Genomic DNA, 13,162 nt, shown 5'->3' on the forward strand with positions numbered 1-13,162 from the left:
TCTGATTTGCAGAGAGGAACCCGGTCGGAGGAGACGGAACCGGCTGCAGAGGAACAAACCTCCCCGCTGCGAAGGTGAGACGTGTCTCCATGGCAACCGACGCGACCTTCTACCCACGCTTCGCCTCTTCTTCCGTTACGTTGTTTGGATTCACGACTAAATTTCTTCTTTTTGATCCTTCCAGAAAAAGAAAACCCCCAAAAAGATAAAAATCGCCTCAGACGATCTCTGAGCAAATCTCGGTAAGTTATGTTTCTTCTTTATGAAGTTAAAAAATTTTTTTTATTCTATTTGGAAATTGATCATGTAACCTATAGTGTAAAAAAATCTATATCTTTCTTTACCTCGAAGGAGTTGTTTAAATGGTAAAAGCTGAAGTTCCCGTCTTGCTTTGTCTTATTTTGACGGAAGCAAAGAATCCGTTTCCCTCAAAGACTTATTGGGATTCTGTTTTCTCCCCCAGGATTCCTCTGACCCGTCGCTGCTGGACCTGAAAACCCCGAAACAAGACAATCTCCTTCATGTTTGTGCCTTTACACCTGAAATAATAACTGTTCTCATAAAAGTATATTCCTAAAGGACACAATGTTTACGGTCCCGTTTCACTGTCGTCTCCTTTTTAAAGCTTCCTCTGCGTTTTTATCTCGAAGCAGAGCTGCTGCGGTGGGAAGAAGATGCATTTCGAGCTTCCTCGTATTGCCAAAGTCATTTTTGAGGCCCGTACTGATCAATTTCAATATAATACATTTCTGGATGCATTTAGCGGTGACTTATTTAGCGGCATCCGTTTGCGGTTGCTATGGAAACGTGGAGCAGCTTGGTATTTGGGGCTGCAAAGACATTTTCAATCAAAGGTTATTCAGGGTTGGATGTTCCGCCCTTCAGGGATTGCTGCTACGCTGCAGCATTTAATAAAACAAATGCCATCTGCATCCCATGCAAACTAAGCGGTGACGAACGGAAGCGCTGAATATCTTACTGTCGTTAAAGGTGTCCTCCGTTTAGGATGTGCGTTAAGGGAAAAGCTGTGAAACAGACAAGGTCTTTGAATCATCTTCTGTTGGTTTATAAATGGATAGTTCATGTATTTGTAGTGAAGAGGCGAAAAAGTATGTTTCGTCTCGAGGGAGAAACTCGTGTTTTTACTTTTTTAGTAAGCTGTGAAATGTTTGTTTTCACACTGTTTCCTTAAAACCATTAACTATGCATCTGTTAAAGGCTCTGGGATGAAATACTTACTTATCTGTTCTGAGAACTAACACGTGTGAGACAATAAAAACTCCCAAACGCTTTAATTGTCTTTTGCTTTACACTTGACAGAAGCTTCATTCTTCGGAAGCAGGACACTGAATTTTGTCACTTGATTGTGTCGTTCCAGTCATTATATTAACTGTATAATAACATAAATGCATAATGCTCTCAACCCCTCGACAAGTTGTAAACACAGAGCTGCGTTTCTGCTGGACGGACGTCCACAAACGTCACACTTAAACTATGCATGTCATCACATTGTGAAAATAGTTTTGAGGCTCAGGGACTAGAACTCAGATTTATGTACAAACTACATCACGCAACTATTTGTAACCTGTAAAACCTTTTCATTAACTGCAGTAATTCACTCATTTAGTATTGATTCATCAAGCTGAGCCAACGGCGTCTGTTTGCAAAACTTCTGTCCTCCGTTACGAACAATTTTAACGCTTTAAAATGTTTACTCTTCCTCATGTAATTGTTTCTTTCAATAAACACTTTCTCTTAAAGTGAGTCTTGATTTTCTTCAGTTAGCCTTATGAATCTTTTATGGCGAGATGCTGCAAACTGTCACGAAGCCATCATCTCCATGATGTGCAGGATGAGAAGTCACAGTATAGAATGTAGTCAGAATGTCCTAAAAGCCACAGCATGATAAATAAGTCTTATGTATTAAATATCTGCACAACTTCACCTCTTAAGACTCCAGAATAGTTAACATTTCAAAAACTTCCAGCATTTTATATTTTTGAAATCGTTTTAAAAGTGTCAACGTTTCCATTAACTGGAGGGGGAAATGGTACATTTCAATCCATTTTGCACTCAGTATTCTTCTTTTCATTACTGAGCTCTCAACAGAATAAAAGATTCAGCCGAGCCGTCTCCGCGCGTGCGAACTGTCAATCAAATGCCAGTCGCAGCAGAAGAAAATCCGAGGACACCGTCAAACAGGAATGTTGCATTTGATGTATTTAAAGAAGACACGTGAAAGACGTGAAACATGATCACACGAAACACCTAAAAGTCTATTTTTTAGATTAAACTTTATTCAGTTGCTTTAACAGAATGCACGTACAACAGAATGTTTTGACCGTTTAATAGTGTTTCCATAGCAACTTACTTTTCACTTGATGTTATCACTGTAGTTGCCTGAAATTGTGATTGATTGGCAGTGTGATTCCGTTTGAGTCATTCTAAAGCACTTTGCAGAGTGCAGAGCTCCATCAAAGCGTAAAAACGTGTAATCCAACATTCATTTTTCTCACGGAGACAAATGAGAAATGATCCGCACGAAGGATTTTTGGTGCAGAAAAACCAATTATGTCTAATTACAGGAAAAATGGGTGATGAGATAAGGAGGCGGGGGAGCAGCGAGCAGAGATAACAGCTTGGGGGAGGAAAGGGGGGTTGGGGGGCATTTCTACAGTCCAACACTGCATCGGAACACTTTCATCTTTATGTGAAATGTATTAGTAAGCTATATTTTTCCATCCCCTCGGGTGGAAAAGGCGCAAGAGCATTTTTTTTTTAGAGACTAGTGGAATGTCAAGGCAATAAAACATGAGCGCTCATAATGAACCTTTTTATTACTGCTTTTACCCAAAAGCAAAACTACAGCAATAAAAAAAGGCAGCCCATGCGCAGAGTGGGAGGCTTTGTGCAAATGGTAAAAAAAACCCTCCTGTAGTCATTCTGAATATTCACAAAGCCCCTGTTCACTGATGGCTTCAAGTGGGAACCTGAGAACAGTTTTATGATGAAGGATTCTGCGGGTTTGAGGCTTCCAGCAGGTATTTATTTTAATTTGGACAAAGTATTGCCAAGAACGCTTTGTGTGACCATCGACCATAATGACCACCATCATCATGACCATACTCATAATGACCATCCTGATCATGACCATTCTCATCATGACCATCATCATAATGACCATCCTCATCATGACCATCATCATAATGACCATCCTCATCATGACCATCCTCATAATGACCATCCTCATCATGATCATTCTCATCATGACCATCATCATAATGACCATCCTCACCAATCATGACCATCATCATTATGACCATCATTATAATGACCATCCTTACCATCATGACCATCATCATCATGACCATCCTCACAATGACCATCCTCATCATGACCATTCTCATCATGACCATCATTATAATGACCATCCTCACCATCATGACCATCATCATCATGACCATCATTATAATGACCATCCTTACCATCATGACCATCATCATCGTGACCATCCTCACAATGACCATCCTCATCATGACCATCATCATCATGACCATCATTATAATGACCATCCTCACCATCATGACCATCATCATCATGACCATCCTCACATCCTCATCATGACCATCCTTATCCTCACCATCCTCATCATGCCCATCATTATAATAACCGTTCCTCACCATCATGACCATCATCATCATGAGCATTTTCATCATGCCCATCCTTATCCTCACCATCCTCATCATGACCATCATCATCATGACCATCATTATAATGACCATCCTCACCATCATGACCATCATCATCATGACCATCCTCACCATCCTCATCATGACCATCCTTATCCTCACCATCCTCATCATGCCCATCATTATAATAACCGTTCCTCACCATCATGACCATCATCATCATGAGCATTCTCATCATGCCCATCCTTATCCTCACCATCCTCATCATGACCATCCTCATCATGCCCATCATTATAATGACCATCCTCACCATCATGACCATCCTCACAATGACCATCCTCATCATGACCATCATCACCATGACCATCCTCATCATGACCATCCTCATAATGACCATCCTAATCATGACCATCATCATCATGACCATCCTCACCATCATGACCATCCTCACCATCATCATGACCATCATGACCATCCTCACCATCATCCCGACCATCCTCATCATGACCATCCTCACCATCATCATGACCATCCTCACCATCATCATGACCATCATGACCATCCTCACCATCATCATGACCATCATGACCATCACCGTCATGACCATCCTCACCATCATCATCCTGACCATCCTCACCATCTGCTCCATGAAGCTGGTCAACAGGTCTTCATTATAAACCCGATCAAAGGCGCACACGTTTCCTGGATATCTTCTGTTGGTCTGACACAAGAAGCAATTTGAAGAAGACTAATTATTAAATAAAGTACATTTTATATTACAATTATACAATAGAACAAAATATATATTGACAGATTTAATAAGGAAATTAATTATCACTTGCAGGCTTTTTTGTTTGCACAAAATACCAGAACTCGATTAGTTATACCATTATTTCATGAAACTATTACGAACAGTACCTTTCTGACTGGGGTGGATTAGGGTGACACAACATGAAAGGACCATGTGTTCTTCCTGATACAGATATTGATGAACAGAACACCAGCGGCTTCCCGATACCGTGTTTTAAACGTCTTATTAGATTAAATATTGATGTAACTTACTTGACCTGTCGGCAGATTGTTGGACACAGAAATGTTTGAAAGCAGTGTCATTCTGACACAATCACTGCTGCATTGGAAATAAAATGATAATAAAGCACAAACAACGCCGGTAAGCAGCCGTGATTGAAGCTCATTTCACGCCGCTGCAGCTTGAGCCGAGATGCACGGGGGCAGCACACCTGTCAATCAAATCAAAGCCTTTGTGTGGAGGCTCTCTGCACCCATTACATTCCTGTCCTGCATGTGATTATCTACACAAATTGAATATTTCATCTGATAAATATATGGAGGAAACTGCAGGTTTTTTTCCCCATTTAATTGAGAAAGAAATTATCTTATCAATTAGACAAATGCACACTTTTTGTGCAAATAGACCCAATTTTGTCTATGAACTTTGATTACAGCAATCAAGATAATTATGTATTGCTCACCACAATAGAATAAGTGTGTCAGAGTTTGTCTGACATCATCATCAGCATCATCAGAGTGCCTCAAATCAAGTTGCTTTGGAATTCACTGAATAGCAAACCAACATTTGAGTTCTTCACGTGGGAAACTGTGCTCGGACTTTGCATGAAGATAATTTAGCTGAATATATTGAATAACAACGGTGACTGACCTCTGATAAGAGACTTCTGCGTGAAGCACACGGCTGCTCTTAAAACACTACAGACCTCAGCAGAAGCCACAGAGGCGTGAAAGCATTTCCATCCCGTGTGTGTGTGTGTGTGTGTGTGTGTGTGTGTGTGCGCGCGGATTAGCCGTTTGCCAGCAGTGTCACCGTGACACCAGCTGAGGGCAGTAGAGCTCTGGTTGGGTGGATGACGTCATTCCCTCGTGGCTTGGTAACCCTCTGCTGTGTTGTCCGAGGCCGAAAGAAGTTTGAACCTTCTCCCGCGTTTAATTAATGAAGGATTAGAGGCGACTAATCCCACCCGTCACACGTGTACGTTTCTGGGTAAGCTCGCTCATCAGCAAACATTAAGTAGCCTACAACTTTTTCCAACCATTTAACGCGAGAGGGAGCTTAGCGGCGTTTCGTGGGAGGGATCCCAAAAACTGCAACAAAGACATTGTTCACTGACATCAGCCGGGAAATAGTCAGCTTCCAAACCCAGCGTGCGCCTCCACTCCGTTCTCAGAAAATCCCTTCAGAGGATCAAAGAAAAATTCTACCTTTTGCACCAATTTGACAGTTTACTCCCAAAACGATCAAACACGGCTGAGATTCAGATTAATAAACCTCAATTACTGCAGTGGCAGAAGACTGTCAGCGTCACAAAGACGTACTCCTTAAATCAGCGTGTGACCTGCCTGCGATGTGTCACCGAGGCCACCGACCCCCCCAAAGCTCAAACCAAAAGGGAGGACGGGACTTTTATCTGCAGGCCCGAGACGAAGCTGTGCAGCAGGAATCATTCCCGCCGAGGTCGAGATCAATACAACCTGCCGAGGAAACGCGACAGATCGCTCACGCTCCGCGTGGGAATACGTTGTGCAGCATGTGTTACACGAGCCTTCAGCTGAACCTCCAGGCCCTGCAGACATTTCGTTTCCTGCTGTGCATATGGCTCATTGTCGGACAGCTCGGCCCGTATCAAACCGCTTTGTTTCCCTCCATCTGCCCGAACAACCCTTAAGCTGCGGAAGCAGGCGATCGTCTCCTCCACCAGCGCGTGTCGGCCCGTCTGTCTGTGCGGGAAGCAAATCAAGCGGCCATTGTTGTTGCATCGTCGTGCAGCTGAGACTGAAACCCACGTCTGCAGCAGGACGGTAAACGCATCAAGTACATCGCAGTTATGAGAGCGATCCTCAGCGGAGCTGCAGGAAACAACGTGGCGCAAGGACACTAAAGACCACAGGACGGTGACTTTTACCCAGCATGCACCACGGGATGGTTCGTCTTTGTCCTCGCCAAGGACGGAGTCAAAATATTTCTACATTTAAAAATAGTGGAGCGGCTTGCGGAGGTTTATCTGCTGACACACTCGTCCTTGGCGGGAAGCTTTACAACTCTCCTCAAATAGGACTGAAAATACACGCTGAGGGTTTCATGCTTTAAGGTGATTTGACCTTAAATGTGAATCCACATTTCCTTGTAAATGTTATCGAAGGGAGACACAAGGCTAAAAATATGGAGGCCGAGAATAAAAAAAAAAAAAGGTGGCCGTGTGAGTTTTATTTTTATAACAAGTAATAAAAGCTGGATTTGACTTCAGATGACATAATGAATGCATGTTGACGGTGGGATATCGGGCCAAACCTCTGGGCGGTTTAATACTTAAATCGCTGAGTCTTGGGGAATGAAAGGACTCGTCATGCAGAGAGGAGCGAAAACCTAAAAAAGGGAAGAGGACGACTACAAGGACGAGGAAAGGCGCGCCGGAAAAAAATGAAATTTATTAAGTAATGGAGTTTTTTTTGCAGTTTGGGCGAGGAGTCTAAGTTAACATTATCTAGTGTCCTTAAATAATAGCCCTAATTCCCTAACTTGTTATTGCATTCAACTTGGTTCAATCTTCTGCACAAAAGAATAAACCTGTTGGGGGGTTCGAGGGAGATCACGCTCCTTTGTTCTCGTGATAATAATAATAATAATACAATTACAAAATGAAATACAATGTGAATAGTAAAATATTTCGCAAAATACAATAGATTCTATGAGCAAGTCTAATGCGACGTACCAAAGCAGCTGCAGGAAAACTGTTCCTTAGTCCTTTGAAAACTCCCGGGTGTCTTTTAGGTTTATTTGAATGTCATTGGCTCCTCGTTCAAACGTGTCTCCTCCTGGTTTGTCCCCTTCACGTCCAGGTGTGAATCTGCTGCTGCAACCTGGAACCTCTCTGTCTTATCTGTCCGTCACATTCCAACGCATCCATAGTTTATATACTGTATCCTATAGCTGGTACGCGTTAATAACAACACATCATAAATGATCACTGTTCATCTTAAGGTTTAACACAGTTCATGTGGTCCAATACTCCAGATATTTGCCAAGATCTTGCATCCAGTTGCTCATTTCCTACCTGACAGGAGAAAAAAAACTCTCCTAAAACCCTCTTTGGGGGAAATCCTTAGAGGACGGCAATTAGCATCCGTCCCCAGGTTTTAACATCACATCGTGACATGTTAATGTGTACAGTGTTTATATGACTTACAGGACTATAAATTTATTTATACTGTCAGCGTCAGGAGGCAGGAGCTCTACAGGGGGGGAACGTGGGACCCCCGAGACCAGCCGGCAGTATTGTGGTGCCACACTCTGCGATCAGCTCGACTCGCCTGCAAACAGGAAACAAAGTTCTGCTGTGAATCTTTTGGGTGGGAAAGAGTAAACGCGCCTCCCCCCTTAGGAGGAGAACGCTGTGGAGTCGCCGTGCGCTTCACTGAGCCTGAAACCGGCTCCTGTGCTGCGGTTTCACAATTCTCGATGAATTGTGAAACCACCTTCGGATTTGGACCAATTAGTGTCTCTGACAGGACGCCGCGGAGCTTCTCCTCCAGTTTCCAAACTCGTTTTCTCCTCCCGGTGACCACGAAACAATCACCTCCATTGACCCGAGTCAGCGCAGGTCAAGCAGACAGGAGGCGCTGCAGGACACGTCAGTGTTGTTGGGATTCTTTCGTCCCCAGACTGTCCTCTGCACCCACAGAGAGGACCTTTCCTTTAGCGCCGTGTGTCTGCGTTTTATTTTTATTTATGGTTCCCTGAAGAGCCCTGTGGAATTTAGATGAAAGAAGTTTCCTATTTTGACTCCATTTGGAAAAACACGACAGAAGTAGTTTGTGTGATTGTCTCAACTGGTGAAGACAGCATGAGGGAATGTCGATACGATAGAGAACGTCTCAGTACCTGTTGCCTCTCTTTGAATCATCCAAGTGAGAAAGACTAGTTAAATCAACTAATACCTGCGGTGTTTGTGTCCATGTCAGGTTTATGTTCAGTTGGATGTGATCCTCCGGTTTCTTGCTTGGATACGACCCAGAATGCAGCAGTTCTATTGGCACTATAAACAGAAAAAGACCCGTGCGCAGGGGGAGCTTGTTAAATCAAATGTGCACCATCATTTAAACGCGCATTGGCTGTTTTTATTAAAGAGGGAAACAGATTGAAGCTATAAATAAATAAGGGAGACATTACGTGACACAAGGAGATGTTTTGTTTCGGCCACGTGGAAAATAAAGTGTAAACATGCACTTGATTTTCATCCCACACGCTGGCTGCTGCAGCGGGTCAGATGGATCTGTGGAGACGACGGGGTCACGTTCCTGCAGGGAGTCTGAGCCCGTTGTGTGCATGACTCCGTATCCACAGGAGAGGGAGGGAGGGAGTTTGCAGATTGGTCTCTCTGATTGCACGAAGGGGAAGAAAAAGCAGCAAAGGGGAGAAGGAGGTGAGACGACGCGGCGCCACTGAGGCCGAAGGTGTAAAGTGGAGGTTGGAAGCTTTCCGGCATCTCCGCAGGCTTGAGGATGAATGCCCATTGACTTGCAGAGAACCAGGAGGTGGAAATCAGGGAATTTCTATTTGATGCCGAGAAAGGGGGGAGGGGGGAGAATAACAGAGATAAATGGAGATCCTCTGGGGAGCCACACGAAGAGAAAAGAAAAACCGCTCCCCTCCTTCACCTTGACAGTCTTTCTTTCAGCTTCCTCCTCCTCTGGCGAGTTTTCTCCTTCTGCCTTTGTCCACCTCCTCACATCCACCCCCGGGAGACCCGCACACACCCGGCATTTGTCTTTCTGAGCTCCTCAGAAGAGGGATCAGCCGCCCCCAGAAGTGGTGCATGTAATCCTAGAGGATCTATTGGAGATGCAACGGTTCGTCTTCAGACATCACAAAAACACAATGATTAAATACAGACCGGTTTACGCAGCTTACGTGAGTTTTTCTTGGTTTTACGGCTTTTAGTTATTTATTATATCTTCACTGTTTGCTTATTAATCTGTTATTGTTTTGTTTTTCAATGACGCGTTGTTGCACCATCCTCCTTGCTGTAATAATACTGCAACTTTCTTCACCTCGGCAGCAATAAAGGACTAAATTATTAACCGTTTGACATTTAAAGGTTTCTACAAGATGTGCAGTTTTCTGCGATCAAACTTTCTGTCCTGTAAACTTCTCAGGGACCTTTAATGTCAACATCTCCAGCACAACCACCCATCCTCTGAATGCTCTGCATCTCCAGCTTGTGGTTGTTAAGCTGCGTTTGTCCTAGAGGTCATAACAGGTCACTTTAAAGACAAATGGTCTCCGTGTGTGAAATGGCTCCTGTGGTTAAAGAGAGCACATTTATAGTTTATGGTCTTTGCATGTAAACCACACGGCATCGGGATGGAGTCTGTAAAAGGACTCGTGCTTCTACCCATAAAACCCGTTGTCATTCATACATCTTGAGGCAAGCGTCCGGGGGACCCATTGGGTTCCTCGCCACGTTCCTCGCCACGTTCCTCGCCTCGTTCCTCGCCTTCCTCAAACTCTCAAAAATCCATTTTCTAAAGGTTGCTTAGAGCTGTCTGTCGATGTTTCAGAACAGCACGGGCTCTTATCTCTGTTTTCAAAAAGAAAAATTCATCGAGGAGGAAGAAGTCGAAAGCGCAACCAGTCCGAACCTCAGACACGCAGATAAACATCCCGACAGGAGCTGTGCACTCTGCCCTCTCCACGCCGAGTGCACAGTGACGCACTTGAAGGGGGTGATGGAGGAACAAAAGGACGAGTGACGAGGGGTCACATGACAGCAGGAAGCAGGGGAGGTGGAGGGCAGAGGAGGAGGAGGAGGAGGAGGAAGAGGAGGAGGTGGAGGGCAGAGGAGGAGGAGGAGGAGGAGGAAGAGGAGGAGGTGGAGGGCAGAGGAGGAGGAGGGTTCTGTTATTTACTGTTTTTATTTAAATATGTGATTTAAATGAATTAAATGCACACACGGTCAAGGTCAAACACACACACTCGAAGGCACAAACAAATAATAAATCCTTCCTCTTCTTTCTAAATCACTAATTATAATTGGTGTTTTCTTAAAACGAGCAAAGCAGATCTGTATATTTATTACGCTAATACAACCTTAAGATGGTGCATTTATTTTCTACAGCTGCTGCATTTTTCTGCTGAATTAGAAACAGATGTGCTGTGAGCGAAAGAAAATATGAGCTTTATTTAAGTTCAGCGGGAGATTAACGTATTAGTCGAATAATAGTAAAAAAAAAAAAATTAAATTACCTCAATGAATATTCAACAAAATGTTTCAAGCATCCCACAATGATTTGTGGCTTACGTTAATATTCTCTAACACCATTCATCCATAAACGATTTGCGTGCAGTTTAATTATTGGGACAAATGAAAGGCAATGTTCCATTTACAAAAGTCATTATTAATGCACGTCAATGAGAGTATTTTGCAGATAGCAGTCAGACCAGTTTGAATGAAAGTCTGATTAATAAGACTAGAAATAATAGAGAGATAAATGACGTTTGCTGATGTGTTCTGTATCGAGAGGATGAGTTTTCCCTGTTTTTGACCGATGGTGTTTTGAAATTATCTTTAAGATATGAGACAAAACTAGGTTGTAAGTTTAAATAAAAACATAAACATGGACATTTAACAGTAAAATGTAAAGTAGAATAAATGAAAATTCTAGCCACTGTGTATCTACTTTAATCTCTTGTTTTAATGAAAAGTTTGACATTAATGTTTGCTCTCATTTCAACCCCTTTGTTTTGTTTTTTTCTAACTTTTGATTTTATTATCACACACACAGTCTTTGCGCTAAGCTAAGCTAAGATAAGCTAAGCTAACCGGCTGTAGCATCTAATCCACACAGATATGAAAGTGGTCTTTGTCTTCTAAAAAAACAATATTTCCCATAATGTTGAACTATTCCTTTAAGGTTTCTGTCACGGTGTGGTTCACTTCCTGTCTTATTTTGTAGTTTTCTGCCACTCGTGTCCCCGGGTAACTTCACTTCCTGCCTTGTCTCGTCATCCCCTGTGTTCGTCTAATAGTTTCCACCTGTGTTCCAATCACCTGCACCTCCCTTGTGTATTTAAGCCATGTGTCTCCTGTGTCACTTGTCGCGTCATTGTCTTTAGCCACGCATGTCCTGTCTTTGTCTTGGATGCCCATAGTTTCATGCCTGAGTGTTTTTGCCCCTTGGATTTTGGACCTTTTGACTATTAAAGTCTTTTTGTATTGGAAAACTCTGCGTCTGAGTCCTGCCTCCCACCAGCACCCCTGACAGAATGACGCGACCAAGAAAGGACTCAGCAGAGTTTTTTCCCCTGGACGAGTTCAGGGGAACCCGTCTGGCAATGGGCGGTCCACGGAGTCTCCAGCGGGCTGCTGGTAATGGGGGAACGGTCCTCCAGGGGGTTCCAGCTGGGTACTTGTACTACTCCGTCTCCCCATCTGGAGCCCTCACTAGGCATCTGGGTCACCATCCGCCGCCTACCACATGGTCCCCAGAGGAGGAGGCCATTTCGTGGTCGTCCGGCGGCGATTCTCATTGGGAGCGGGTAATGGACCTTGCGGTCCGACTCCAGGCCACCTATGCTCCCCACGCTGGGCCGCAGCGACGTCCCGACCCCGCTCGGTCGCAGCGCAAGATGTCCCGCGCTGGGCCGCAGCAGATTCCCGTCCCGGCCTCCCGACCCAAGCCCATGACCCCCGAGCCAGTGCCACGATCCATGTCCCCGACCCCCGAGCCAGTGCCACGATCCATGTCCCCGACCCCCGAGCCGACGGCGACGACTACGGAGGTGTTCCGTGTCCCCGAGCCGACGGCGACAACCGCGGAGGTATTCCGTGTCCCCGAGCCGACGGCGACAACTGCGGAGGTGTTCCGTGTCCCCGAGCCGACGGCGACAACCGCGGAGGTGTTCCGTGTCCCCGAGCCGACGGCGACAACCGCGGAGGTGTTCCGTGTCCCCGAGCCGACGGCGACAACCGCGGAGGTGTTCCGTGTCCCCGAGCCGACGGCGACAACCGCGGAGGTGTTCCGTGTCCCCGAGCCGACGGCGACAACCGCGGAGGTGTTCCGTGTCCCCGAGCCGACGGCGACAACCGCGGAGGTGTTCCGTGTCCCCGAGCCGACGGCGACAACCGCGGAGGTGTTCCGTGTCCCCGAGCCGACGGCGACAACCGCGGAGGTGTTCCGTGTCCCCGAGCCGACGGCGACAACCGCGGAGGTGTTCCGTGTCCCCGAGCCGACGGCGACAACCGCGGAGGTGTTCCGTGTCCCCGAGCCGACGGCGACAACCGCGGAGGTGTTCCGTGTCCCCGAGCTGGAGCCGACTACGGAGGTGTTCCGTGTCCCCGAGCTGGAGCCGACTACGGAGGTGTTCCGTGTCCCCGAGCTGGAGCCGACTACGGAGGTGTTCCGTGTCCCCGAGCCGGAGCCAACTGCGGAGGTGTTCC

The 13,162-nt window shown here is 45.4% G+C and overlaps 1 protein-coding gene across 1 annotated transcript in view; it reads left to right on the forward strand.

Moving 5' to 3' along the window:
- Nucleotides 1-1,292, forward strand: part of LOC120816267 (uncharacterized) — a gene marked incomplete in the record, with an annotated part of 11,131 nt that extends 9,839 nt beyond the window's left edge. The window contains 2 exon segments of the mRNA XM_078099710.1: nt 185-242; nt 464-1,292. Coding sequence (XP_077955836.1) covers nt 185-232 — 48 coding nt within the window.
- Nucleotides 1,293-13,162: the final 11,870 nt, after the last annotated feature.

The sequence above is a fragment of the Gasterosteus aculeatus genome, chromosome 3 (genome assembly GCF_964276395.1).
Source record: "Gasterosteus aculeatus chromosome 3, fGasAcu3.hap1.1, whole genome shotgun sequence".
NCBI classification, from domain to species: Eukaryota; Metazoa; Chordata; class Actinopteri; order Perciformes; family Gasterosteidae; genus Gasterosteus; species Gasterosteus aculeatus.